Source organism: Epithele typhae, assembly GCF_022376455.1.
Source record: "Epithele typhae strain CBS 203.58 chromosome Unknown BXZ73scaffold_9, whole genome shotgun sequence".
Taxonomy (NCBI): Eukaryota; Fungi; Basidiomycota; class Agaricomycetes; order Polyporales; family Epitheliaceae; genus Epithele; species Epithele typhae.
Genome location: NW_025954200.1, coordinates 712,174 through 739,637, shown reverse-complemented (window position 1 = coordinate 739,637; position 27,464 = coordinate 712,174). Strand labels below are relative to the sequence as shown.

The 27,464-nt window shown below is 61.0% G+C and overlaps 7 protein-coding genes across 7 annotated transcripts; 3 read left to right on the top strand and 4 right to left on the bottom strand.

Annotated features, from left to right (window-relative positions):
- Nucleotides 1–4,555: 4,555 nt before the first annotated feature.
- Nucleotides 4,556–4,762, top strand: BXZ73DRAFT_15289 (high mobility group box domain-containing protein; the record flags this gene model as incomplete). Its single annotated transcript, XM_048017509.1, has 1 exon — nt 4,556–4,762. A coding segment is annotated over one exon (207 nt), but the record flags the coding sequence as incomplete, so codon positions are not given.
- A 4,009-nt stretch (nt 4,763–8,771) lies between these two features.
- Nucleotides 8,772–10,934, bottom strand: BXZ73DRAFT_98986 (uncharacterized protein; the record flags this gene model as incomplete). The annotated part of the gene is made up of 12 exons (XM_048027853.1): nt 8,772–9,418; nt 9,475–9,529; nt 9,590–9,638; nt 9,696–9,921; nt 9,979–10,110; nt 10,167–10,283; nt 10,338–10,432; nt 10,498–10,526; nt 10,579–10,617; nt 10,670–10,704; nt 10,761–10,793; nt 10,841–10,934. The coding sequence occupies 12 exons, from the start codon at nt 10,932–10,934 to the stop codon at nt 8,772–8,774; spliced, it is 1,551 nt and encodes a 516-aa protein (XP_047880563.1).
- A 1,614-nt stretch (nt 10,935–12,548) lies between these two features.
- BXZ73DRAFT_98985 (PLC-like phosphodiesterase) lies at nt 12,549–13,795 on the bottom strand (the record flags this gene model as incomplete). The annotated part of the gene is made up of 7 exons (XM_048027852.1): nt 12,549–12,672; nt 12,723–13,018; nt 13,073–13,276; nt 13,325–13,437; nt 13,491–13,529; nt 13,587–13,654; nt 13,713–13,795. 7 exons carry the CDS (start codon nt 13,793–13,795, stop codon nt 12,549–12,551), a joined length of 927 nt encoding a protein of 308 aa, XP_047880562.1.
- Nucleotides 13,796–15,114: 1,319 nt separating this feature from the next.
- Nucleotides 15,115–18,036, top strand: BXZ73DRAFT_75626 (ATP-NAD kinase; the record flags this gene model as incomplete). Its single annotated transcript, XM_048022240.1, has 7 exons — nt 15,115–15,715; nt 15,784–15,922; nt 15,973–16,207; nt 16,261–16,711; nt 16,778–16,854; nt 16,904–17,093; nt 17,117–18,036. The coding sequence occupies 7 exons, from the start codon at nt 15,115–15,117 to the stop codon at nt 18,034–18,036; spliced, it is 2,613 nt and encodes an 870-aa protein (XP_047880561.1).
- A 674-nt stretch (nt 18,037–18,710) lies between these two features.
- Nucleotides 18,711–20,141, top strand: BXZ73DRAFT_75625 (uncharacterized protein; the record flags this gene model as incomplete). The annotated part of the gene is made up of 3 exons (XM_048022239.1): nt 18,711–18,800; nt 18,898–19,464; nt 19,530–20,141. 3 exons carry the CDS (start codon nt 18,711–18,713, stop codon nt 20,139–20,141), a joined length of 1,269 nt encoding a protein of 422 aa, XP_047880560.1.
- A 415-nt stretch (nt 20,142–20,556) lies between these two features.
- On the bottom strand, nt 20,557–21,827 carry BXZ73DRAFT_42655 (ferrochelatase; the record flags this gene model as incomplete). Its single annotated transcript, XM_048018999.1, has 4 exons — nt 20,557–20,763; nt 20,817–21,185; nt 21,284–21,745; nt 21,801–21,827. The coding sequence occupies 4 exons, from the start codon at nt 21,825–21,827 to the stop codon at nt 20,557–20,559; spliced, it is 1,065 nt and encodes a 354-aa protein (XP_047880559.1).
- A 2,383-nt stretch (nt 21,828–24,210) lies between these two features.
- Nucleotides 24,211–26,737, bottom strand: BXZ73DRAFT_75624 (uncharacterized protein; the record flags this gene model as incomplete). The annotated part of the gene is made up of 4 exons (XM_048022238.1): nt 24,211–25,715; nt 25,784–26,002; nt 26,097–26,215; nt 26,676–26,737. 4 exons carry the CDS (start codon nt 26,735–26,737, stop codon nt 24,211–24,213), a joined length of 1,905 nt encoding a protein of 634 aa, XP_047880558.1.
- Between the last annotated feature and the right edge of the window lie 727 nt (nt 26,738–27,464).

Sequence of the window (27,464 nt, the reverse complement as noted above, 5' to 3'; positions counted from 1 at the left end):
CAACAATCGACTGCAAGAATTTGAGACAAGGATGCGCAGTTACCAGTATTCCCGTAAGCGTAAGAGGTATTGTTGATGAATAGGGGAATGGTGGATTTTCAACGAGGATGCGAGATGTGAAAGCTCCAAGGTGGTGGCGGTCAGTGGCCAAGGATTGAGGGCGCTATCGACAACGTGCAGGTGAGTCCATATCATCAGGTACAAAACACACCTCCTGACGCGTGCAAACAATGGGCAGGGCCTTGAGGAGCGAGGGGTGGCGTAGAGATGGCGTCATGATCGCCGGACGAAAACGGAAAGTACAATGCGCACTGAACATCGGCGCGGTCGCTGTGGTACGCGCCGTCTCGTCCCGTCGGCTGAGGCCGCGTTGCAAGATAGGCGACTTTTCAAAGTCCCGGCGCCTTCGTCTCCGGCCATTGTGCCCAGCGCCCCGCCGCGCTTGGCCATGGGGAAGATGTGGTTTCATTACGGATGTCCATGGGGCGCCGCATACGCGCCCCCTATCATAAGAGCACAATGAGAGGGTGGGAGGATTAAGACGAGGTGTCTCCTAGACGCCACTCCCTCCTCCCTCCTTCCCTCCCCAACTGTTGAATCGACAGATTCCACAATGTCTGCACGCAGGGCCTTGATGCTCGCCATCAAGTTCGCGCCGCTACGAGCGTCCTCAGGCAACTCCGCGGCAGCTCATACGTCGCCCCGGTACGTCTCGTCGTACCTCTCTATTCTCTCCAGCATGACGATTTTTCCACAGCATGTGTGTCGAGAGCGCACGCTGTTCCCGACACATACGAGCGTGCCGTCGTTGAACCGAGCTTTAGGAAACAAGGTCTCGGGCCCAAAGATGTTCTCTTTCGGCCTGGGCCCTTGTTTCCTACATGCATGGTCGCTCAAGCAATGACGCCGATCATTCACGTCAAGACATGTTTGCGCACCTGGTGCAGAAGAGCGTACAACGTCCATGACACTGGTAAGCAAAAGGTGCGAAAAAAAGTCATCAGTACGAGCGACAGCAAGACAAAGAGGAGGATGATCAGGACGATTAGTCCAAGTAAGTCATCCCTTCGTCTGCAGGTCGCTGAATGTCACCTTCAGGTTGATTGGTATTCCCAACAAAAAGTCGGAGTTTAGGAGCGGGGGTACGACGAGGTTGAGCATCGACCGGCGATGACCAGTGTCAAAAAGCCTGGTGAAGGATATCACGAACGTCTCAGCAATCGGACAACATGCAGATGAAAGGGACGAAGACGAGCACGTCGACAGAAGCCGCGGGTAACGAAACCGGAGCTTTGCTTTGCAGCGCAGCGACGAGTTGTAAAGTCGCGCATACATTGAGGTGCAAGGATCCAAACGTACTGCGCCAGAAAGAGGAAGGGAACATTCGTGGCAACAGAGACTCGGCAAAGAGAGGTAGGAGCACGCACTATCGCCGTTCATCGCTGGGACTTCTTCGCCTTGGAATATAGCTGGAGGAGGATAGAGTGGCGAGAGGACAAGAGAGGACAAGAGGGTACGCAGCCGCGACAGAGCGCCCTCGACGGGCGCTTGAAGTAGGAAGATGCAGAGCGCGCGGGGGCTCAGCCGCCTCCGACAAGGCGCTGAAGGAGATCGGTACGACCGCTCACCTTCAAACTTTGTATGCTGACTCTTCTACATTTCCTTCTCCTTTAGACTCGGTTTTGTCAGATTCGACGGCTTGCGCAAACGGGGGCGGTCATCCGCTGCTCGGCGGCTACGTCGGGCGCGCGCGTAGGCGGTACCTGGGGCGCGTTCCAGCAGCCTTTCGAGGGCGGGCGGCTCACACGCAGGCGGCGTTGCCCCTGGATGACTGGGCCAATGCCTTAGTATGAGCGGGTGGGCGGTGAGGAAACGGCGGGCGGTCGCGACGGTAATCCGGTGAGCGCTGCACAAGAGTGGTGGGCGGGCACGTCACGTTTACTGATACCGACCGAAGCGTTCCGACCACGCTCCTTTGCTTTGTCGCCTCGTGGGCCGCCCGATCGTGCGGCGCAAAAGTCGGCCAGGCAGGAGCGCGTGCAGCACCTGGGCCCGCGCCCCATTAGCGCCGACAGCGGTGTACCGGGCTATTCCTCGCGGTCCCTTGGCGTTCTAGCGCAAGACATTCTGCGCAAGTGCCGACGCATGCGCTTCTGGGTCGGTCGACCGGGACCGAGGTGCGGGGTGGGGCGCAAAGGACAATTGTCGCCGTGGCCACCGCCGCTGTGGTCCTCACTCGTCACCGCCGACCAGACCAGCACATGCCACAAGCCGTTCATTGGCGGACAACCGCAAGAGAACAATGGAATGACAAGGCGTGCGCTCCCGCCACGCCCGTCGGTGTGGCCCATGCGCGGCAACCAGTGGCGGGGGGCCGCCCCAGCCCTTTGACCCGTCACACCGACGGTCGAATTCCTTCCCCTGACACGTCCCGCCCCCCCAATTGCAAAATCGAGCGCACAAAGCAATCGGCAGGACTGCCCGCTTTCGGAAGTCCGACACGCCGTCCCCGTCCCCGCAGTCGCCCCGACCCACCTCTGCCTCACTTTTTCACCGCCATCATTCCATTCGAAGCTCTCCCGAGCGCGGTGGAACCCACGACATCAGCGCGTGCAGCGCGTGTCGCTGCTGGTTTCGCCGCACGGGAAGGCGCTTGGGCCCGCGCACCTACTCATCCGACGCCTGCCGGCACCGCGCAGCCAATCCCTATCTCGAGACGCGCGAGCCTGGAGCGACGGAGCGGACTCGCCAGCTGACCGGTGCATACTCCCCCATTACTCGACCAACCATCGTGCCTGGGCGCACAACTTGGCGAGCATCGATACCGGCTCTCATCCCGCCCCTGTCCCAGGCGAGCAGCAGCGGGGATCACAGGCGTTCAATCTGGCTGGATCTGGCTGGGGTCTCGGTGGGACACGGCCTCGCGTAACTCTTCGACTCTCGAATCCTGGCGTCTCCCGGGGCCTATCCGGTATGTTTATTAAAAAATTCCCGTCCGTTTGTTCGCTTTCTAGGCTGTGCCGAGACGGGGCCCTCTTCGATGCCGTACAATGACCGGCGATGTGCTTGCGCGAGCGGGCAGGAGAACAAGTCAGCAAGTCGCCCGGAGCGGGAGACGCCAAAGGTTGTGTGGGCGCTCTCCTCCCGGTCCCCATGTTCATCCCTTTCCCTCCCCTCGTGCGGGGAAGGAACCACCGCTGTTATACCACTCAAAATGGAGCAGAGACATCCGCGCACACAACGGCCCTTGAACGGGAGAGGGGAGCGCGCCAGGGGAGGTGCAATGGGCGGAGGAGTGCAGCAGTGGTCAATGCACATATGTGTGCCCCGCCTAGTGGTCTTTCCCATTGCGGTGGCCCAACGGCCCGCGTCCGCCGTGGAGCGGGGTCCTCGATGCGTGGTCCGCATGGCTATCCAGGCGCACCAAAAGAGACGGATCAGGCGGTCCCAGAGCTGAACGATCGAGCGGCATTAGGTACGTAAGTTCTCTGCGGCGGCGAATCCAGCAGTAACTTGAGACTCACTCAGGGCCTCTGGCGCCCTTTGCTTTGTCCCCCGTATCAAACACGCGGCCCTCTCCATACTACACGTTGGCTCGCGCAGAGGCATTGCGACAATCGGGCAAGCTGGCGGGACACTGCGGAACCAGGGCGGCGTGGTGGTCTCGGCCGCCACTGTCCCGCGCTGTTACCTCGGCACAGTCTCTCTGCGCTGCCGCTCGACTGTCGTAGGGTATCCATCCTGTATGCAGTCGACTGGGGACGGACTTTGGATGGTAGGCTGCGGCATCATAGGTGGTTGAGATCACAATATATTTTGCACTGGAGCCAGTATCTGCACTGCGCGCGCGCCGGTGGGGTTGCATGTGAAAACGCAATCCCGACAAATGACCGCAGCTGCCAACGAGGGTGCTCGGTCGCACAGGGTCGGACTCGGGGAGCGGAGAGACTGGAGGAAAGGTCGGCATTGACCGGGGGGTGTGACCATGTGAAGAGCAAAGATGGGGAGGGAACGCGAGTGCTGGACCCAGGGTGCCAAATGCGTACGGAGTGAGCCCGGGACGGGGCTGGCAAGCGAGCGAGAGCGGGGAGGACTAACCCCATCAGTGCTCGAGGGCGGCGGGACGGGAAGCGCTGAGTAGCGAGCGCGCGCTCAGAGGGAGAGGACCCCAGGAGCGCAGCGCCTGAGATGCGATCGAGCAAACAGACGCAGCCGGATCAGGAAGGGGCGACGCCCACACAACCATGCCCACGGCCAATACGTTCGTCTCCCGGGGACGCCTTAAAGGGCCCGGCCCAACGGCCTTCTCGTCCCCCATCCCGCCCCGTCCCGCCTCTCGCTGCCTCGCTGCCTCGCTGCTTTCCTCTGCGCTCACCCCCCGCCTCCTCCCCCCCTCCTCTCGCCCCTCGCCACCCCCGCCTTCTACCACCTCACCTCACACCACCCCGCAATGGCCCGCGAAGGCAGCAAACAAGCGAAAGCTAAGGCCCTGAAAACCTCCCCTTCCCCTCCCCCCGTCCTCTCTGCCCGTCCGGGCAAGAAGGGACATATCAAGCGTCCCCAAAACTCCTTCATACTCTACCGCAAGGCCAACCAGGACGAGTTCGAGGGCTCTGGCCTCGCCCAGAGTGCGATCTCAAAGATCCTTGGGGCGAGATGGCGGCTGGAACCCGGGGAGGTGAAGGAGGTGTGGAACGCCAAGGCCGATATGGAGGCTCTCCAGCACAAACGCTTGCATCCTGATTACAAGTATCAGCCCAAGAGCCGGCAGATGAAGGACGCGCTGAAAGCAGAGGCCGCCGCCGAGAAGAAGGCGGCCAAGCAGAAGATGGCCAGCGCGTCCCCCCCTCCTCCTCCTCTCGGTCCGTTCGAGGAAGTCCACACAAGCGTCCCCCTTACCCACGTCGTCACGTACACCGCTGTCCGCGGTGAGGGCGCGTCCCCTCCGCGCGGAGTGTTTGCGTCGTCTCCATCGTCCTCCTCTACCACCTCTTCTTCCTCCGCTACCACCCCCACCGCCATCCTCTCCCGGGGCCGCTCCCCGCTTGACGGGTCGTCGCACTCGGCTTCGCCCGAGCCTCGCCTTCCTCCGCCCGGATATACATTCGCCTCCTCGGATGCCGCGTCCGCCGTCTACGTGCCCTCGCCGTCCTCCGACTCTCCTCCGTCGTACACCGAGGGCGACATGCATACCGTGTTCTCCGGCGTCCCCGCGATTTCGGACTTCCCTGGTGGGGAATTCGACATGATGATGTACTCGGAGCCTCAGTTCATGGTGAGTGGTATCGTGCTGCTGCGACGCGACGCGTGACTGACTCTTTTTTTCTTCAGCAGGGGGAGGCCATGGCCACCTTTCCGGTGGGCGAGTACCCCGGTTTCTCCGAGCTCGAGTTTGGGCGCGCGGGCGAAGTCGTTCAAGACGCGTGCATGGGCTTGTTCCGGGTCGACGGTTTTCCTGAGCCTCCCCCGCAGGAGCTTCAGCTCATTGAACAGCAAGCCCTCGCCGCCTTGGTTGCAGGTACTATGAACCCGGCCCAGCTCATGAATATGAACGAGCCCGTGGAGGGTCCCGTGGATGTCGGACTCCTCAATGATTTCGACCCGTCTATGGTGCCGATCGAAGACTTTATGCACCTCATCAACGTCAAGCCTGACGGCACCTTCCAAGCCCCTCCCTCCATCTCTGATCCCCACTTCCTCGACCAGCACTCGTTCGGCGTCCAGGCCGATACCGCCCAGTTTGCCCCGCACCAGTTTGGCTTCGTGGACCCATTCGCTACAGCGCCAGTCGACGGCTCCGGGTACCAACAATTCGTCATGCAGCCGCCCACATTCTTCCCGCACCAGTACAACTACGGGGACGCTGTGTTGAAACCCTGGCAGGTGCCAGGTGCGGTTCCGCCTTCGCCGCCCCGCGTATACTACCCCTCTCCCGTAGTGGACCCTCTTACCATCGAGGTGCGTTTTCGGTCTTGTGTCCAGCTCATGTATTGTGATTGACATTTGCCTTCTACACACAGACCGTCCCCACCCCCGATGCCCAGGAGCCTGCTCAGGTGGCCACTTTTTCACGTAGCTCGGAGGTGCCGTTCTCCTCTCGCCGCCGCGTCGGCGGCATGTTCCGACCTCCCCCACCTGGACGTAACTAGGTGGCAATTAATGGTGAGTCTTTGAGTCGAGCATGATTTATGACATCGACTGACGATCTTGCCATGCAGGATGTTTTCGTCGCCTGCTCGCTCTCCTGATTACTCGCATCTCCTGTCCCCCTCACGTCACAGCTCATCATCTCTTGCACTAGGCTCGTCGTCGCATCGTCGCATATCGTTTGTCGCATATCTCACGACATCTCACGACTCGTACGCATCTACGTTATTTGCATCGCTATCCACAGACTCGGGTCGTGCCTCACTCTCGCATATATCGTTGATTTCGTTCGTAATAGCCTCCGCTGCTCTCTATGCTTATCCCCTCTCTGGTCTCCACTGCCTTTCATGTACTCACCCCGGTTTTCACCCTCATCCCCCCCACCCTACCCAATTACTTTCTCCTTAGTTTCCTTTGTTTTGGTTGTTTGTCCTCGCTCTCCCCCACTCCTCGTCCCATCATCCCAGTCTCGCGTCGTCGTCCTGCGCTTTTTAGTCGCATCTCATGCTTTGGTTGCTCTACCATCGTCCCTCCGTTTTCCGTCGTAACGCGCATCGTGCGCATGTCCCCTTTCCCTAGCTCTACCATCATTCCCCCGTTTGCCGTCGTAGTGCACATCGTGCGCATGTCTCTTTCCGTAGCTCTGTGTTCTATCAGCACTTGTGGTGCTCAGGTAGCATATTGTACCAGTAGTAACCTGTGTTCGTCCTCGCGACGTCGCGGGGCAATCCGAATTGCTCGTGTTTTGAGCAGCCGCTTCGCGTGCACCCGCAAGATCTAGCCAACTTCCAGGTATGTCGTCATACTTTACCATCCTCGTCCTTGTCTCCTCGCGCCCCTCGCGGTGGACGTCGGGGCGCATCGCGCGCCGACGTTCGCCGATGCGCCCGCCGCTCACCCTTTGGCGACGCCGCCCCCTCTGTCTGCGTCGATCGCGCGCGCCCCTGCACAGGCGTCGGGGCGGCGCGCGTCCGTGGATTGAGCTTCCCCACGGGCGCCCATGCAGAGTCCGGGGTCCCGCCCGACGAACGCGATCATGCGCGTCTTCGCGCGCCGCGGAAGCTTTGCCGCCACGCGCCTCGCGACGCGATCGTCTTGCACGTGCTCCACGTGGACCGTGCCAACTCCGCTTTCGTCCCGGGCGCTCGAGACAGCCATTGTGGCCCGCATCGGGCGCGGGCGCTCGGTGGCCTCTGCCCATTGTCCGTCCGGAACGGGCACAAGGCGCGCGGGGCGCGCAGGGGGGACGGGCAAGCGGGCAGGGCGAACAGCGCGGATAGGGCTGCTAGACGGCCGCGTGGGCCTTCGCGAAGGCGGGGGCGCGGGCGGGCGGGCAACGAGGGGAGGGCGCGCTCTCAGGATGTGGTGGCCCTGGGGGGAGGGGTGATGCGAGAAGGCGATGGCGAGGAGGGACGTACTTGGGGTTTGAGATGGGGGCGGCGCGAGGTGGCGGACCCGACGGACGGGTGCGTCGGCGGCGCGCGCATGCGAGAGGGAGAGGGAGGGCAGAGACGAGACGAAGGACTGACCTCACATTGGTGCTCGCGTATGCCTCTAGTCCATGCATCTATCTCCTTTCTTTCTCTCTTCGCGCATCGCGCGGCTGGATCCTCGTCTCATGCCCTCGCTCACCCCTCGGCGCGTTCTCGCGCGCGCGACCCTATCCGACGCCTCCTCCGCAGCTGTCCTCAGATCCGCTTCCGCGCACGCCGGGCTTCCATCGCGACGCGCACCGTCGCGCTGGCACCCCTCGCGGCCTCGCAGACACAAAAGAGGGGCCGCGGCACGCGGTCCATCACGTCGCCGGCACCGACCGCTGCACGCGAGGAGAGCCAGGACGCCGACGTCCAGTTCCACGCCCGGACAAGGGGCGCGAGCAGCTCGCGGGTTCCCGCGCGCACCGTGCCGGCCGCACTTCCGCTCGCGCCGTTGTCTCGCGGGGGTTTGCGGGTCGGCGCTGGGCACGCGGGTCCTAGGTTTGTCGGGATCTGGGCGGGCGATGGCGAGATCGATGGCGGGGCGTTGAACGTTGAGGTTCCCACTTCCAGGTGCCTCTTCTTTTCTTTTGGGAGGAGCCCACGACCGAGAGCGGTGCACGCGCGGGCAGGGTGGGGGTGAAAGCATCGATTCGGGACCGTCCGCGGCGCGGGTCGACGCGTCAAAGGGCGGACGGGGCGGGACGATCGACGGGACGAGCTCGAGGGAGAGAGGGAGAACATGTTGTTCGCCTCCTCCCTCTCGAGCTGCGTCCCTCTTTTAACCCTCAAGAGACCCTCGCATGTACAACGGGTATTGTCCTCTTGGCGACCGCGCGCTCGTCGAGCGAGGCCATTGTTGCTGTAAGCCAGTCACGGGCGTTGATCATGCTGCATAGCAGTGTCTGCCCAAATCGAGCGCGCCGCGTTTGGTATGCGTGGTTGACTCGTGCGCGCGCGTTGGTGGCGCGCGATTGGCCATTTGTTGAAGTCGTGTATGTGCTTATATGTAACATCAGAAACTAGCTACTACAACTGCTGTTTATCGGATATGAGTACACAAGAGCTCACGGGGCGCCGATTCTATGACTTTAGTACAGGGCTCGTATAACGTCGCATTCAAAACGACAGACACACCGCACTTCAATCTTACACCGCCTCTCCAAAGAAGATCTCCATTCCTACTACGAGTCTGGCGTGCGCCCAGGCGCCTAAGCGCGTCCGCGACGGTGGCAATAGCGCGAGGCCATCCGGCGGCACACGCGCTCCCACGACGCGCTCGGCCGCGCGCACATACTCGTGCGCGTGCCGCGGGGCCGCCTCGGGTGTCGCGTGGAGTGTTTCCGTGGACGCGAGTGTGAGCACGCTCGCGGTGCCAGTGCTAGGCCCCGCCTCGTACACCGTGCCGAGCGCGTGGGCGCGGAGCGTGCTCGCCGGGCTGTGCGCGTATAGGTGTGTGGGCGAGAGAGGCGAATGTGGGGGCAGAGGAGATGGCGGGAAAGAGATGTCGCGGAGCGAGCCAGGAGGTGTGTGTGGCCAGAGCGGAGAGAGGAGCGCGGGCGGCGTGTGCGGTGGAGAAAGCGCGCGGAGCGTCGAACCCGACAGACGAACGCATGACATGGGTGTGCGTGGGGAGAGCGGGCTGAGGGGGATGGCAGCCGGACGACGGACGTCGAGCAGAAGGAGCGTGGCCGGACGCGTGGGACGATGGGGGCGGCGGAGAGTATGTTTCAGGGTGTCGTCTGATTCCTCGGCTTGCATGGGGAGGGGGGTGTACGGCAACTGCGCAGGACCATCTCAGTCTCTTCGTGCGAGTAGTAGGCGCGGCGGATGTTGAGCAGCAGTCGCGTACAGTTCGTGATGCTGAGCGAAACCGCGAACCCAACCGGGGCCTGGTACGACCCGAGCTATTCGCAATGTCTCTAGTCAGTGTCTGAGCAGCAGGTTATCATGCAAACATAACGTACGTCGCCCTTGAGCCAAATAACGGCGCATGTCAAGTAGGATGCGAAAATGCTGACAAGGGGGTATTGTCAGAAACTCAAGCATGATGTCGGAAGCGAAGAGACTCACGCAAGGAAGTTGAGAAGCGAGTGCCTATAGATCATGTCCAGAAGGCTATCGTAACGGTATGCGAGCCGGCACCGCGGGGCAGGCGAGGCTCCGGCGCATCCGCGGTAGATGAATAGAACGAGCAGCAGTGTGTCGTACGCAAGAATCGGCACCCAAAGAAGGGGGAATGGCGAGCCGACCCGGGTGAGTACGCAGTATTCTCCACCCGGAATTCCGTATGCTCGTGCTAAAATGAAGCAAGTCTTTGAATATACGTGCGGCGACGAGAGGAGAGGAAGCCTACCCTGATAGTCTTGGAAGGAGATGGTCAGAATCGCTACAACTGAGCCAACCTCGCCGAGGTAGCAGATGCTCATGAGCGCTAGGATATATCGATTCTTGTTGTAGACGATGTAGATCCATAGTAGAAGGACAGCTGAAAATCGGAAGTTTCGTCATTTTTTACAGGTACGAGAATCTGTGATGATGTACCTTCGGTGGTGAAGAGGACAATGCAATAGCCCCATGTTTCCCAGTAAAACCAGAAGGAACAGCTGAAGCCATGGAGGTTTGTCAACATCCGCCGGCACCCGCGGAGATGTGATGCAGCTCACAACTACTCGTGTGAGCATGTGCCCTGAACATATGGTGAGATGAACTTACTCGGTCGTTGATGACGGACGAGTTGAGAGCTGTCATTTGCACATTGAGGATCGTGCGAGCCGCGTGAGAAGAAGATCTGACCGTATGCTTGGAACCTGGGGTCGGAGAACACTGTCAGTCACACAGAGTCTGATGTACCGAAAGAAGCCGGAGGACGTACAAGACGACTATCAGGCCAAAGTATCGGTGCTGGTCATGACGTCAGTGCGAGAGACGCCCTGGGGCGGATGCGGGGACAGACCCAGAGAAAGGCGAGCTTGATCGCAGACCACCGCTTCTTCTGCTCCGGCAGTCAGCTCACGCGTCGATAGCACGCCTGGCCGGTAACTCACCCAGATCAACTCAATTTCCCGCTCAATGCATACCACTGGCGAGCAGCGGCGTTAGCGGAGTCTATCGCCCGACCGTCACCTCTGCACCTACGGTAGTCGTAGATGACAATCGTGGCTGTAACGACTGGCACAGGGTAAGCGCATACCAAGCACACTCTGCATTGAACCCACATGAGAAGGCCTGGGTGAGCCTCACGTCCCGGATGGACGCGACGAACTCCTCCAGCGCGTGTTGCAGCACATTCGACCCAAACGAGTCTGTCATGGTCACGGAACCTCAGGCACGACGAGTGCGCGACGTGAGGGAGAGAGGGGTTGCCAGGGGACGCACGGGTGTAGGGACGGGGTCGCGTGGAAGGCTCACCCACCCGTCTAGCTGGGGCCTATAAACCGTTGGACCAGGCGGGCCAGGGTACAGAATCCGGAGAAAAGTACGGACGCTGCTTCGCGCTCCATCATTCAATGCCGCGTCCGCCGCCGCGGGACTTCCATACCGAGCCCGAGGCTCATGCATCGACGGGTGAGGTTATGTTCGCTTCCCGTGCTCCGATATCTTCGACGCTTTTTGCCCGCCTTTCCTGCAAGTGTCAATCAACCGCACACGCGCGACATCCGCAGAGGTCCGCAGCCCCCCTCGCGAGCCTGCGAAAGTGCGCACGGTGCCTTCGCGCCGGCGTTCGGGCGTGCCGGTCGATGGGGAAAAGCCTGTTTCGTGCGAGAAAGCTTCAGGATAGCCCCCGGGGCGAGCATGCGAAAGGTGGACGCACTTAAGTACACGAAGTCGCCGGGCTGGCGGGCGGTCGCGCGCTTCTGCAACGGCGGGCTGGGACAGGCTGGGACGCGGCAGCCCTTCGTGGCCCCACATGCCGCTGTCAAAGCCGCCGCCGGGGCGCGTTCTGCGATCCCGCACTGCTGCGGTCTGCGAATCGCATGCGGGCATTGGCCGAGTGGCCGACGGCGCACGTAAATCGGGGTTTTGCCTATCGCCGCGTCACAGGCCGGTCGGGTTGAAGCTGCTTCCACGAAGTGCCAAGGCTTGAGGAGTTCCAATCGCCCGCCCGAAGGGCAACTATGGAAGCGGGGTGCGGGTTTGTTGAATGTGCGCACCGTGCTACTGCTCACTTAGTCCGGGCCCTCTATGGGATGTCGTGAAGAGGTAGCGCCGCTTCCCGCTTCGTGGAGGAGAGAAGAGCGCGTCGTCCGATGATCGCACGGGAGCAAAGTATCATAGAGGAGATTATACGCTCGTCGGTGCGCATATAGCGGCCTGGAACGTCGTGGACGCGTCCTGGGCCGTCAGGGTACTGAGTAAGCAGTAAAAGAAGGTAATGAGAGCCAGCTAGATGAACTACGGCTTTTCGACGGCCAACAAGGATGCCACAAGTGAAGCTCACCAGGCTGGGAAGGATTTAGGATGGAAGAGGATCGATGGAGATGTGCTGGGAGAGATCAAGGAGCTGACCGAGCGCTGGCTCCGTGAGCAGAATACCAAGTCACAGGCGCCTTGGCAGATTTCGAACTTCGAGTCTTCAAGAAGCTTGAGCTTGGAGTTTGATCTCCCTCATACACAGCGCACACACTCGTGGTTACGCCCGAGCCCAGAGGTCATCATCATTATCTTTATTACTACGGTTATCCTCGATGCCCATCTCGGTGGTTGCAGTACCAACCCGCCACCTGTGTCTGCCGGTTGCCCACTATATCTCTTCAACGTCCATGGCTCGTATGTCGAGGCCCCAGAGTGAAGCAGATAGCCCATCCCATGAAGGGTGAAATGGTAAAAGTAAAAAAGGTGATGGGCAGGGGATGAAGTAAAGGAGGAGGCGGGGAGGTTGCAGAGGTGGGAAGAGGCCGCCGCAGCAACGAGTGGATCTTCACGTTATAGCCCGTTCAGCTGGTTGACCGCGTCGAGGCCGTTCCCAATGTTGACGAAGTCGAGGAGAACGAAGTTCGGCGCACGTCCGGCCGCGAAGCCCTGGCACCCGCCGGCGTTGGCCATGATCCTGTGATGTGTCAACATATGGGTCAAGCGCCGCACATAAGGAAGACCTACGAAGCAACGCTGTTGGTGTCATCGGCGTCGAGAGGATCAGAGACGATAATGCCAAGGCCGAAGATGTCCTTGTTGAGGGAGTGGTTGATCATGTACATGTGATCCTCGGTGGAGAGCGGTCCGTTGATACGGTCAACACTGCACGGGAAGTTCTCGTCGGTAACGCTGAAGGGCGTCTCCCAGATCATCGGGAACTCGGGAAGGATGTATGGGACGCTGCGGTCGTCATCCGCGCCAGTGTCGAGGAAGACGACGACACGCTTGCCACTGTCGATCATGTCGCCGAGCGTCGGCCACTACGAGGATGAGAGTTAAAACCGACCGCCATGTGGTACTGAAAGTCCACTCACGTCGCTCTGCTTGACGGGGATCGAAGGAGGGACGAACGCGAGGTCTGCGATACCAGAAGCTTGGAATGCGGGGTCCCAGACGTCCTTGAGGGAGACACCTTCAGGGTTCGTGAAGATCAAGGTCAGAACTTCCTTGGGATTGGCGGTCAGGAAGTCGTGGACGGTCTTGAGATAATCCTCAACAGATCCGCCGTCAAAAAGTTCCTGCATCACCGTCAAATCTAGCCGCCATGGGTAAAGGGAAATACCTACACAACTCGTGTGGCAGAAGTGGAGAACGCCATCGTTCATGTGAGACTGTGCCTGGAGAAGGCGAACACCGAGCCCGAGCTGGGATGGGATGTCGACGCGCTGGTCGGCAGCAACTACAATGCAGAACAGTCAGCTGTAGGAGCACTTGAAGGGCGGGGACGCTTACGATCAAGCGGGTTCTCGCTGAAGGCGAAAGAGTCGTGGGCTGATCGTCTACGCGTCAATACTCCGATCAGTCATTTCCCGCGCCTGTTGGACTCACCTCCCATGAAGGTGACATTTCCATAGCTACGACCGCACAGCTCGGCGTGACCATTGCACACGTCGGCTCTGCAACGCATCTCTAAGCCTCAGCAACAGATGGGCACAAGCCATGAGTACTACTCACCTGCGAGTGTGCTGAGGGATGAGAGCACCGCTAACAGACGCCACGGCGGCGGCAGCACTCAAAAAGAGGAAAACAGCGTGCATCGTCGACGAAAGAAATAAAAGAGTCGAAGCGGGCGTGAAGGTAAGCGTAAAGAGAGACACAAAAGGCGAGAAAGTTGGGCGGGATTAAAGGGCTGGTCCGGCAGCTGGGGTCAACAACAGCACGAAGGGCCTATTTATGAGTCCTCGCAGCGCCCCGGCCCGGATGCCATGCTGCCTGATTCAAACTTCCGCGACCCCGTGCACAACGATGCCAAGCCAAGGCCGTCGTTGAAGCCATTTTGATGAGCTTGCACAGGATATCAACGACGCGGTGCGATACATAGTTGCCGCCCAGGCTGTGTAAAGCCGCGTGCGTTCTGCGCGGTAAGTATGCAAGCCTGTCGCCCGAGGCTCCTGCTCGAAGTAGTGGACGGCGCTCCAGAGTCCAGGGAACATGCTCATCTTGCAATATGATTGTGCTAAAGCAGCAACTCACTCAATGCGGTGCACGGGGCGAAACAGCGAAGCACTGCCCTCTTCTGAACAGTCTCGCGGCCATCAGCAGGAGCGCAGCGACACGGCCAAAAGGCTGGCGGATCAGCGCAGCGCACCGGGGGGTTTCAGGAACGAAACAACAGGTCAACTTGCAGGAGTACGGGAACACAGTTTGCACTGCCGACTCGGCTGTTCGAAGAGCATTCAAGTTGCGACGTGAAGGTTCACGGATGTCCGACATGCAGCAACCGTACCTCACAGCCAAGATGATGGAAACAAAGCGAATGGACGATGATGGAACTGCGTACTATGTATGTACAAAGCTCCTCTCTGAGCCAGTGGCAGACGGCGACCATGCCAGTCCGAGAAGCCCGCCGTTGCTGCTGGCCAGGATGGATTAGGGATTGGCGAGGTGTAGGGTAGGCGACGCGGTCGGTAAGACGAGTAATGAATACGCAGATCTCCAGGGCGGCATGTTGGGAGAGTGAAGGAAGCTGCGCAGGAGATGATGATGGTTGGATGCTGATACGCCCCGGGGCGGCCACCAATAGTGTGGAGAGTGATGTGCCTTTAGGTGAGAAGAGGGACACCTTAGTGGGCTAGTAAGGAGGAGACTAGTGAAGGAGGCGCCAACTATATGTCGATAAGCAAGCGCAGCCAATCGGCCGTCACAGAGCCTCGGCGGGCGGGGCCAATGACGAACAGGCCTGAGGCAGGACTTGACGTCGTTCTTCAACTCTCTGCCGTTGTCTCCTGGACAACATCGCTCGTGTCTACAGTCCGGTGCGCGCATCCCTCAGCGCATATAACCGACAGACATATCTCGCCCCGACCACCCCTCCCATCACCCGCTCTCTCACGCCGCTACACCTCGGCCTCTCGCCATGCACTCCCCAGACAACGAGACGTTCTCGACACCGCCTAGCACACCCTCGATGCCCGATTCCATACGACCCTCCATCTCACGCCGTACTAGCCGGCCATCACAGCTCCACATAATGCAGAATTCTTCCGACTGCAGCGTCGTCGTCGAGCAGCAGTCCCCCGAGATCTCAGCCAGGCTCCAGTCCGGCACTCCAACTGGGACCATGGTCAACGGCAAGACGGACAGGCATGTCGCAACCATTCAAGGCCCACAGGCAACATCCAACACACCCACGATTACACACCATTCCGTTCCTAGCCCAGTGCAGCCTCAGCGCCGGGCTCCGTCGCCTGCGATCAAATCACCTTGTTTCCTTCACTCCAAACTTCAGAGCAACTCCCTCATGGACTGGCTCGGCTCCGTATACGACGACAAGTCCTCCAATGGATCCCGAGAAAAGGAGAAGGCCGAACACACCTACCCCGACGGCACTGTCTCCGACTACAGCTACAGCGACACATTATCCCCCTACGACGATGAGGAGCGCGAGTACGGTCCCAGCCTCACCAAGAAGCTTGCGGAGACCGCGATTAGTGTGCGGGAAGTGAGCAAAAAGCTTGGTCAGTGGCCGTCCTGTCTGGTCTGCGTGCGCGCATCCGCCTCCCGGCGGTGCTCATATCGCATCCAGGTCGCACCCGCGTCCAGTCCAACATCCAGAGCGTGCTCATCGTGACCAAGGCGCGAGACAACCGTCTGATCAAGCTCACCCGGGAGCTCGCGCTCTATCTCATGATGAAGCGGAGAGGTGGCGAGCGGGGCATGATTGTGTGAGTACTCTCGTCCTTGCTGCCTCGACCGTGCTGATAGTCCTGGGCAGCTATGTCGACAACCAACTGAAGACCTCCAGACGGTTTGACGCAGCCGGCATGCAGCGCGACCACCCCGAACTCTTCGTTCCCTTCCCCAAGCGTCGCACCTCTAGTACCTCCTCCCTGTTATCTGCCCAGAGCACGACCAACGGCGACAGTTCCTTTTCACAAGAGGGCCAGCTTCGCTACTGGACTGCCGATATGTGCAACAGGAGCCCCCATCTCTTCGACTTCGTCGTCACGGTGCGTACGCACGTTCATGCCGAGCGCCACTGCTTACTCACGAGCGTGTCTAGCTCGGCGGAGATGGCACCGTCCTGTTCACGTCGTGGCTGTTCCAGCGCATCGTGCCGCCAGTGCTCCCGTTCGCGCTGGGCTCGCTGGGTTTCCTCACAAATTTCGACTTCGCGGACCACCGCAAAGTGATGGACAGCGCGATCGATAATGGGATCCGAGTCAACCTGCGCATGCGCTTTACGTGTACCGTCTACCGCGCGATCGCCCCTGAGAAGAACAGCAAGGCGTGTCGGGCCATCAAGAAGGGCGGAACTGGCGAGATCCTCATGCGCGGTATTGAGGAGAGCGGTTGGGAGGCCCTGGAGAGCGGCGGGATCTGTGGGAAGGCCGGCGAGAAGGACAAGGAGATAATGTGCTTCTCGACAAGGCCGGTCGAGTGTTTCGAGATCCTCAACGACCTGGTCGTTGACCGAGGGCCGAGCCCTTACGTCAGTCTCCTCGAACTGTTCGGTGAGTTTTCGTCCTTGGTCATTCCAGCGCCTTCCGAGTCCTCATTACCGATCGGGGATATCGCAGGTGACGAACACCATCTGACAACGGTGCAAGCCGATGGTCTGTGCGTGGCGACTCCGACCGGTTCGACGGCCTACTCGGTGGGTCTGCAATCCAACTTCCCTGACTGGTTTAACTCACATCCATCAGCTGTCGGCCGGAGGATCCCTGGTGCACCCCGAAATTCCGGCCATCCTCATCACGCCACTTTGCCCCCATACGCTCTCGTTCCGGCCTATGCTTCTTCCGGATACGATGGAGCTGCGTATATGTGTTCCCTTCAACTCAAGAAGTACGGCGTGGGCCTCTTTCGATGGCCGCGGGCGTGTTGAGCTCAAGCGTGAGTTTTGATATGATATGAAGTCAAGTGGCTGGAGCTCATTTTGGATCCAGAGGGCGACCATATCAAGGTCACTGCTTCCCAATATCCCTTCCCCACCGTCTGTGCGGAGTCTCAATCTCGCGACTGGTTCCACTCTATCTCGCGTACGCTCAAATGGAACGAACGCGAGAGGCAAAAGTCATTCGTCGTGGTGGAGGAAGAGGGCACTGGGCGCAAGCGCAGGTCAACAGTGACCAAGGAGCACGATGGTCCTACTCCCACCGTGGCGAAGCACGCCACCCCCAAGCCTAACAGCAAAGTGGAAGAGGACGAGGAGGACGAATGCTCCGACGAAGACGAAGAGAAGTTCGACATTGATGACCTCTCGTCAGCAGAGTCACCCACCACGTCCGACAAGAACAAGCTTAGTCCCAAAGAAGAAACGCGTGGGCAGACGAACCTCCGCCAGGAAGAAGAGAACCGCGAGCAGGAGCGTGCACATAACGCCGCGGTTTCCCTTGCCCGGGGCAACCCCGACCTCTCGTCGACCCCATCCTCGGGGCTCAAGTCGGGCATTGACTCCCCGGACCGTTTTGCGGGATCGCACCCTCACCCACCGCGGATCTCTCCACGCCACGTTCAGTTCGTGGCCTCCTCGGCATCTTCATCGTCCTCGTCGATCGATCAGCAATCGCAATCGACGGTCAACGGCGAGCGGGGGGAGCGAGACGACATCCGCGGCCCGCGCTCCGCACACTTCAGCAGCAAGGTCCGCATCCCGCGCGACCGCGACGTTGAGGGCGAGAGTCTGAAGACACCTACCCCCGTCGACCCCTCGCGGATGCCATTCTCGCGGAGCCGGTCCCGGTCTCGCTCACGCGACCCGCCGCGGCGCGCATTCGCGGTCTGGGGCCATGACGAGAGCGACAGCGCGGCGAGCGACAGCGATGCGGATGCTTGACTATTGGCGACCCCCACTCCCTCGTCGCGCACACTGCCGGTGCCTGTCGCGGCTGGGTAGACCTCGGGCGCCTGCGTGGCTTTCGATTTTGCTCTCCGTTTATTTCGTTTTGCTTTAACGGGTCTTCGGGAAATCGATATCTATACCTAGAAGCGTGTACTCATATATATTCGCACAGCTGCTCCACGGAGCATACACCATAGCATCATACAACAATGGGTTCAGTCACGATGCACACCTACGCCAGTCTCACGATTCTCTACACGTGCCAAAATTCAGAATAAAGAATGAACGCAGAAACACATGTGTAAAAATACTAGCTAGCCTACTTGATTCACACTCTCCATGAACGTTCACCTCAAAGTATGCGGAGAGGTGCTACGGAGAGCTGACATGATTTCAAGAGCCATTTTGCCAGTCATGCAAGAATGTTGATGAGGATGCTCCAATAGGCGCGGAAGGCTTGGATTACTAATAGGGCAGCGGGTTCGAAGTAGTCTGGGCGTAGCACTCTTTCATTCGTCCGCAGCGATTCGAGTCACTCAGGCCAACGTTTGTCTTCACGTCTGCACCTCGGCACCGCAAGTCGGACAGCTACATATATCTCAGAGCCGCGAACGCTGACACATCTCTTCCGTCTCAGAACGCACTGTTTTCGGTCTCAAACACTCAAAATGCCTTCTGTACCACTACCTGCTTCAGGAGGCTACATTCAAGCTGTGCGCGAGTCTTCTGAGGCCGTAAGGATCAAGGCAAACATAAAAGTGAGCCTGAACGCTTTGTCGATTTCATCCATAGTATATGTTTCTTTCGGCTGCTGACGGTTCGCTGAACTTCGCTCATGAGTCCGTCGTTGTCTAGATCAACGAGGAGGACATGACTCGTTTACTCCTCTCTCCCGCTTTCACGAGCACATACCAGCGTCTCCGCACAGCCCATGGCATGACCCTTCCCCTCAACTTCAGCTCCGTCGCCCAGGAGCTCAACGTTCTTTCCGTCCTCTCCGTCCTCAACTTCGCGTCTGGCTATCGTGTACCCTTACACGTCGCCACGGGGCGCGGCGCCTTCGACAACATCCGCGCCTTCGTCTTTGCCGCCTACATCTCGTCTTCGTCCGGAGGGGACGACTACTTCTCCGCGCGCGGCATGCAGGCCATCACGCCCCCCGCCGTCGCAGACCTCATGCGCGTCACCGGTTCCATCCACGTCGAGCGGCCGCACGAGGACATCCCAGGGGTGACCGTCGGCGAGCTCGGTGGCCCCATCTGGGAGATCGTCCAGATCGTCGCGCGGACGCTGAACGAGACCGGGGCGGCGCTTGCCCAGGGCGGGTACCCAGACCTGGGGAGCTTCGTGCTCGAGGCCCTCAAGGAGGGCGAGAAGGCGAAGGCGTCCGGCGGCGACGCGTGCGACGTCGCGCTCGAGCGGGTGCGTCGCCCTCCCACTCTCCCCCCAGGACACGCAGCTCACGCGTGCCTCCCTTCCTCCCGCAGCTCGTGCGCTGCATCCCCGCGTTCCGCGACGCCGCGCCGGTCTACGACGCGCCCGTGTACTGCTTCAAGAAGGCGCTCCTCACCCTGCACGCCGTCGCGCTGCGCTTCGGCCCCGCGGGCAAGACCCCCACGCGCGCGGTCCCCGCGCCGGACACCACACGCCTCCCCATCTTCTCGGACAACGTGATCCCCTCGCTCCTCGTCCACCTCGGCGTGCTCGACCTCTCCGCCGCCGACCCCGCGCTCGGCCTCCCCGCGCTCTTCCCGCACGCGCGCGACCCCGCGGTGCTCGCGCCGCTGCTCGCCGCGTCGCCCGCGCCCGCGCCCGCGGAGGTCCTCGCGCAGATGCCGGCGAAGGCGAAGGAGCCCCCGAAGGATGGCCCGCGCGTGACGGAGGCGCAGGCGTTCACGCTGCGCGGGGCCGCGATCGACGTGTGCGAGCGGCTCGTCGCGCATGGGAGGACGCTCGCTGCGGGGGCCGACCCTGAGCTTGCGTGGTTGGGGGAGCTCATGCCGCCGGAGCTCGATGCGTGGCTTTGGGCGGTGGCGAAGGACCGGCCGGACTACCGTAGACTGGAGCGGTTCGCGCTGACGGGCACGGCGTATTTCTAGCTTTCCAAACGGTGGACAACATGGGAAGCATCGGCATCCATGTAGTAGTAAGAAAGACGAGGGCGACCAGAGAAAACCAATCACTTTGTCAATTACTTTGACCTCTCATTATCGCACTCGTGTGTAAGGGAATCTAGCCACTGAAGCCGGTCACTGACCAGCAAAATATACGCCCAGGACGCTACATGGTGCAGTAGGGATTACGTGGGCAATCCGGTGCGACGGCAACTTGTCCCACGACTCGCCAATACACGTGGACCGATTGTCATGGGGCTACAAAACAGACTGTAGAGCGTATTAACAAGGACATTGGGGCGCCCTGCCACTGTCCTCAGACATGTACCATACAATTACAAGCGCGATTACAACACACACACTGCAGCCAAGACCAGGATCGCGGCTTCCAGGCGGAAGATCACCGGCCTCCTCTTGCGAACCAGGTCTTCTGCGCTCCGCAGGTCGCGTTGTTGCACCCTGGACACCGGAGCCCCATCTGGACGCTGGTGGGGCCCGACTTTCCGCTTCCGCAGTCCTTCAGATGCGACGCAGCGAGGTCCGCGATCGCGCGAATGAAAACCGGAGAGTCGTTCAGAGACTCCGCCCTCTGGACGTCCATCCCGTGCTGGCGGTCGAGGTGAGAAGCGAGTGGGATGAGAGACAAGTTGTAACACGTACGTCTTTCGCCTCCTTCGCGTACTCCAAGTCGAGCTCGTACAGCGTCTCGATGTGGTCGCTCGTGAACGCAATGGGGACCAGGATGGCTTCCTTGTGACCAAGCCTTGCGAGACCCTTGAGTGCCTCGCCGGTCTGCATGCCCATCCACGCCGAAGGGCCGACTTGCGACTGCCACACGAGGCGGTACGGGTTCGAGTGGCCGAGGCGGTCCATGACAGCGGAGACAGTCGCGGATACCTCGAGGATGTACGGGTCGCCGCGGTTCACGACGGACATGGGGAGTGAATGGGCGGAGAAGAGCAGGACGACGTTCTTGCGTTTCTCTTCGGGAAATTTCGCGAGCGCGCGCTCGATGTTTTGCGAGACCGCCTAAGAGAACCATCGGACAGCGCTCGTTCGACGACGAAGAGAGTGGAAGGGGAGATGCCAGCAGGCCGCAGGAGCGAACGGAAAGCGCATATACTCACCTCAATGAACCCAGGGTGCGTCCCCCACCTGTCAATCACACTCCACTCCACACCGTCGCCGACCTCTCCCGTCTTCCCGCGCCGATAGAGCTCGTTCAGGCTGCTGCCCGTCGTGCTGCACGAGTACTGCGGGTACTGGGTGAACGCGACCGCGCGCTTGACGCCATCGGCCTTCATCTGCTTCGCGGTCTCGTCCGTGAGCGGGCGCGCATACCGGAACGCGATGTACGCCTTGTGCGGTGCGGTGGCGGGGCTGAGCTCGTCGAGGAGTGCGGCCATGCGCTCGCCCTGGAGCTTCGTGTAGTGCAAGATGGGCGAGCCCCCGCCAATTTCCTCGTACTGCTTCTCGATCTGCGGTGTCCGCCTCCTCGCGATCCACGGGGCGAGCAGAGACTGGAATGGGAGAGGGATAAGGTCGCCGTCGGAGAAGAGATTCTTCAGGAAGTCGTGCGTCTCGGGCACCTGCGAATGTATATCAGTGAGTGGACACGAGTCGCGTGACGCGCGCGTGACGGACCGTAGACGGCCCTCCCATGTTGAGCATGACGATCGCTGTGTGCGTGCCGTCTCAGTTCCTGGCGTCGCCGCGGGCACTCAAAACACACACGCACCTGTGGGGCTGGAATGGTGCGTGAGCGACGAACAGTACCCAGATGCCGCAATGTCCAGCTCACCTTTTCCCCGCGGGGGGCGCGTTGTTGAGTGTCGCCAGCGAGCGGGTCGCAGAACGAGTGAGCGCGGCCGCACGTCGGATGTGGACGGCCATGGCGGCGGTGGGCAGTGAGTGTGTGGTCTAGATGTCGAGGGGGAGGAGTATATAGCGTCGCGCCTGACAGGTGAGAAGGTCCAATGGGAAAGGGAACATTGTCCGTGTGACCGCGACCCACGGCGCGGGTAAGCAAACGGGACTAATCTATTTACTGCACGTTTGGCCGAGCTTACTCCCGATTGTATGCGGCTAATGACCTCACTTACGGGCTTCATCGGGCCTTACAGCCGTGGCTTACGCGGGTAAGCCGGCGTTCGAAGGGAACCGGAACCGGGCTGGCTGGCCGGCCGTTCGTCCACGTCCTCCGATCACGACTGGCATGCTTGCTCTCGTTCTCACCCTTTCACCGCCACGTCTCGATGGGAAACCAGGAGCTCATCAGGCCGCCCATCCAGGTAGTGAGCGTGTCCCTATACACACTGGAGCAACGAGGGCGGTACTCCGTTCTCGCACCCTAGCACAGCTGTGCGCACCCACCACATCTGACACGCAGATGCGTTGCACACGGTGCGCACGGGGCTTCTCCCACCTGTACCCGTATCACTCGCTCGACACGGACGCGTCGGATGCCCGATCCAGCAAGTGGAAATTGGAATCGGCATCCTATGGCATAGCCTGTTCGATAAATTCAACTGCACATTGAAATCCTCAGTGCTCACTGACTTCGACGTTAATAGGTTTCGAGGCGCCGCAGCTGCCAGTACTGCCAGTCTTCCAGACATGCTATCGCCCGCCATACACGGCCACGGCCGCCGTTCTGACGTTACGTCTAGGGTTCATCTCAAAGCATTTCCGACCATGTCAACACTGTCAACACGTCCCCGGCCCATCGGAACCGGGAGCCTCACATACACATTTCTACTCCGCGAAGCTTCTTCCACGACGTCCACAAATGACTCGTACACGCGTTCGACGGTGAGGTCAGCCCGCGCTTCTCTCTGCCTCCTCGCCCAAGGCCCTGCGGCCGCGAGATCCAAGTATCAATCTACGATCCCTGCGCACGCGCTCCGAGCTCCGGCGAAGCTCAGCCAGTGGCAATCCGCGGACGACCCTACCGGTGTACGCCCCTGGCATCCTGTCACATCCACGGCGATCTCGATCTCGACGTCGTGCAGCGGACGGCGAACCTCGAAACACGGCAATCAATCTACAAACCCTCTGCCTCGCGGACCTTGCTGGGACTGGCAGTCTACCGCACGACTCTCCTTTTGGGTCCCCGACTCCCGCCGCCGGCGCGCACGCACAGGACGGCCCCCGCCTTGGGTTCCGCACAGACGGGCGGCGCTACTTCTTTCGACTGGACCGGCCACCGCTCCGGGCAAGCAGCCATAGCGGGCGTCACGCCAGCCTGCTTCGCGCTTCGAAATCCTAATACTCTCACATATCCCCTGCGTACACACCCTTGCAAGGTTTCATCCATGCTGTAGCTCGCCGTCGTTCAGTGACAGGCATGACTCAACGTTCGACGCCACCTCGTCAACCACTTCGGCGTCCTTCGGTCGCTGTCTCCGGGCCATATGACCGGATAAACGTTGGAGTCCTCCCGCCTAGTCTACGTAATGTGCAGATATCTACATGGCGACAAAGTAGTGCCATTTGCAATGCAAGCTGAACCGCTTGCGGCTTCATCGCCCAAAGAACGGGGACCGTGGGATGCCGCCGCATCTCTCGTTCGCGCGAGCCGTGATCAGGATCCCATCGTGGTCCAACGCCACCGCCGGCGGCGGGTTGGGGTCGCACCGCCAGCCCAGTCGAAATCGAGAACATCCTTCCGCGCCAGTGTCGGCGCGTCCGCGGGCGGCGGTAGAGTTCGCGCGCGGGCGTAGGGACGCTTTGGATAGAAGACGGTGAGGCACAGGTATCTCGGTACATTTACAGACGGTTAGAGAGGACGGCAGGCGACAGCGGCTACAGCTATGGGGTACATCGTGCGAGGGCGGAGACAGCATACGGATGGCTAACTATTATACAGATACATCGCGGATTTGGGTGCGTCGATCGGACGGATCGGGAGGGATATCACCAGCGTTAGGAGAAATATTGAACAGTGAGGCAGGCGTGACGGCGGGAGGGTCCTTGAGAGCGTGAAACAGGACCTGGGATACGCGGATGGGGAGGCTGAGTCTCGTGAGAGACAACGTCCCGGAAGGGAGAGACGTTAGTCGTCGCTGAGCTCGCCTTCCTCCCGCTCTTCGCGCTGCGGAGGCGGGGGCTTGCTGGGCAGATGGGGCGGCAACAGCTGCGGGCCGTTCTTGTGCATGTGGGGAGGCAGCGGTCGCGCAAGCGTGGGCATGTGCGGCGCGACTGTGACCGGCTTCGGCGGCACGGAAGCATGGAGTGGCCTCGGCGGTACAGAAGCAGGGACGGGTTTGGGAGGCGCGGAGACCGGTAGAGGGAGCGACGCGAGGGTGAGCGCAGCCGCGGGCGGGGCAGGCGTCGACGGCTTCGGCGGGATTGGAGCTGGGACCTTCGTTGGGGTAACTTTCGACTCCGGGGCCGGAAGCTTGGGCTCTGGAACGGCAGCCTTGGGTTCCGACGCGGCCGCTTTCGACCTCGAGGGCGCAGCCTTGGGTGCCGGCGCCGGTGGGGGAGGCGACGATGACTTGGGGACCGGTGGTGAGGATTCAGGACGCCCACCCGCCGCGGGTGTGACGCTGTTAGCCGTTGCGGCTGGAATGCTCGTCGTTGATCCTTTACCCGGAGTAACATTTGCTAGCGCCGATGCAAGCGCAAGATGGACTGTGACTTCGGGCGCGGGTGTAGATACGGGCAGAGGACCAGACAGCGGCGTCGGCGATGGGGTCGGCTCGCTCTTTAGGACCGCAGCGTCCTCGAGCACGACATCACCGTTTATGTGTGGTGAAGCGGCGTTGTCCTCCACATGGGTCTCCGCAGCGTCGGCGGACGCGGGCGCAGCTTTGGTCGCCGCCGCAATGGGCACTGAGACAGATGTACCAGACGTCGCGCTGCCGCTCGAGTCTCGCCGCTTGACCGGCCGGGCCCGGGGCTTCCGCGTCCGGGCACTGCGTTTCGGCGCCTGGAATTCTTCTTGGGGAAGCTCCTCGCCATCTCCGTTGTTCTCGGGCACGGGGGCGTCCTCTACTAGGTCTGAAGCAACGACCGCCGGACCCACGAGCGGCGACGGGGCGGCCGGCGCGGAGCTGTTGGCCGCCACACCCCGTGGATTGCGCGTCCGCTTGGCTGGAGGTGGAAAGCCAGAGTCTCCATCGTCCGTCTCGCGTCGCTTCCTCTTCGGACCGCCTCTTCGCTTGCGCGGACTCGGATTGCGGTCCCGGGCGGGGGCATCTGTCGTCTTCTCGGCGCCGTTTGGCGTGCCGTTTCCTGCTGACTCGTCGATTCCGGGTTCGCGGGACTTTGGAGCGCGCTGGGCCCGGGAGCTAGAGCGCCCTGCTGCATCGCCATCGTTCAGGTCTCCAGAGTCGTCGACGATGCTCAACGAACTTGGTAGTCCGAACAGCCCCGGATCGAGGGGTGGAAGCGACTGGGCCAGAGGCCCGAGGGGATGATATAGCGGCAACGATGGCGCGTTGTGTTTAGCAACGGTCTTGACGGGGGATGTTGGGTCGGAAGAACGTGTGGTGTCGGTAGAAGAGGAAGCCCGACGGGCCGGCACTCGGTTGTAGGGCGAGGCGCGTTTTCGAGCTGTGCAACACGACGCGGTCATTAAACGCGCTCTCACGTGACCCCTTTGCATCATTATGGGCGCTCACCAGCATGGGCTTCCCACTCCCCAGGGTCGTCCGCCGAGGGGGACTTGAAGACGCTTGCAGGCTTGCGGCGGCTTCGACTGGAAACCGATTTCGAGGGGCTGTTGGCAGACGGCGTCGGAGTGTGGGAGGAGGACGAGGAGCGGGCAGGGTAGACGGGACGAGGACAGGGCCGCGGGATCCGACTACAGAGGATATGTTGTCGAATGAATCCATGACGATCTGTGACAACACATGCGGACGCAGAATGCGGATGATGGAGAGCGGCCGCCGTTCAGGGAGGGGGATGACGGGGGGATGCCTGGAGAAGACGTACAACGCGCCACGCCCTCCACGCAGATTGGGCGGTCCCAGTAACAGGTGGCAGTAGACGGCAGGCGAGCAATCGTGAACCCCGGTTGATGGAGAGTCGGTTGGAGCTGGTTGCTGGCGCAGCTAAGGTGAGGGGTGGTTGTATGAGGAATGCAGTGAGGAGAAGGGGCAGAGAAGGGGCAGGGGAGGGCCCTGTAGGCAGCAGTCGTCAACGGGGCTGTTTGCGGGGTGTTCCTACAGAAAGAGCAGACATACTGAGGCAGTACGACCCTAGGATAGAGCAAGGGGAGCGGTGAGTAGCCTGGAGGCGAGGGGCAGTGAGGACGAGGACGGGACTGGGCTGGACAGCGGCTGAGGGGGAGGAAGACGCGTATAATCGGGGGGCGCACCGACAAAAAGCGGCCGGTCCCCAGCACCCGGGCTCTCAAACGGACCAGCCGGGGTACAAAGCCGGCCACGCGGTTATCTAATCTTATCTCCCTTTGCGGCGGTGCCGATCCCGCGAGCGACAGCCGCTGGCGCCCGCTCGCCCTTGTCTCCGACGCCCCCGCTCCTCCCCTCGCCACCCCGCCGCGCCTCACACATTGTCTCCGCCCCCGCCCCGGCGTCGGCGCAGCTCGGGGTCAGAAAAAGACACAAAGACATGCTGCGTGATGCTTCAAGTTCCACCTGGCGCATGAAAGCGCAGTCGCCGGTCATGCGTCTTATCGTGGTGCGCTTCGTTCGCAGTCAAGCGATTCCGGGACTCGGCGACGGCGGACGTCCTTCCGTTCCGCTCCAACGCAAATTCGACCCCGATGAAGGTGCGCAGGCTGGGCTTCTCAGAAGACCCTGCAAACGGGCGACCTGCCGAACGAACCCCACCAATCGCGACGCAGCCTGGTCACCGATGGGATCGAAAGTTGTGCTCGCTGCACCGGCCCCCACAGGTACCTACAACCTCCGTTCTCCCATTTCTGCTGTGTCCGTCCGTGTCCGGCTCGGAGCCATCCCCGTTTCGTGGTCTCTCGGTTGCTAGGGGCCTGCGCTTGACTCACGAGTTGCACCACGTATGAGGTTCCGCAATGCGTTGGCGCCGTCTGAGGTAGGCGCTTGGGCGCGCTGACACGGCGACACCCCCGCCGCGGAAGAGGTCGGACACGGAGTTAAGGTACGTGGACGTGGACCGCGAGCGGTACTCGTAACAAGCTCGCTCTCTAGGCATATTTGGCATGACTCCCGCCCGAGCACGTGCAATCGGCCGTGATGGGCCCTGCCCCGTCGGATGTCGAGTCAGGCCCAACCCCCCGCCGGCAACCTGAGTCATCCCAGGCCCTGGCCACGCAGTCCCAGGAGGAGAGCAAGACATACACGTCTAATTGCTTTTATTAAC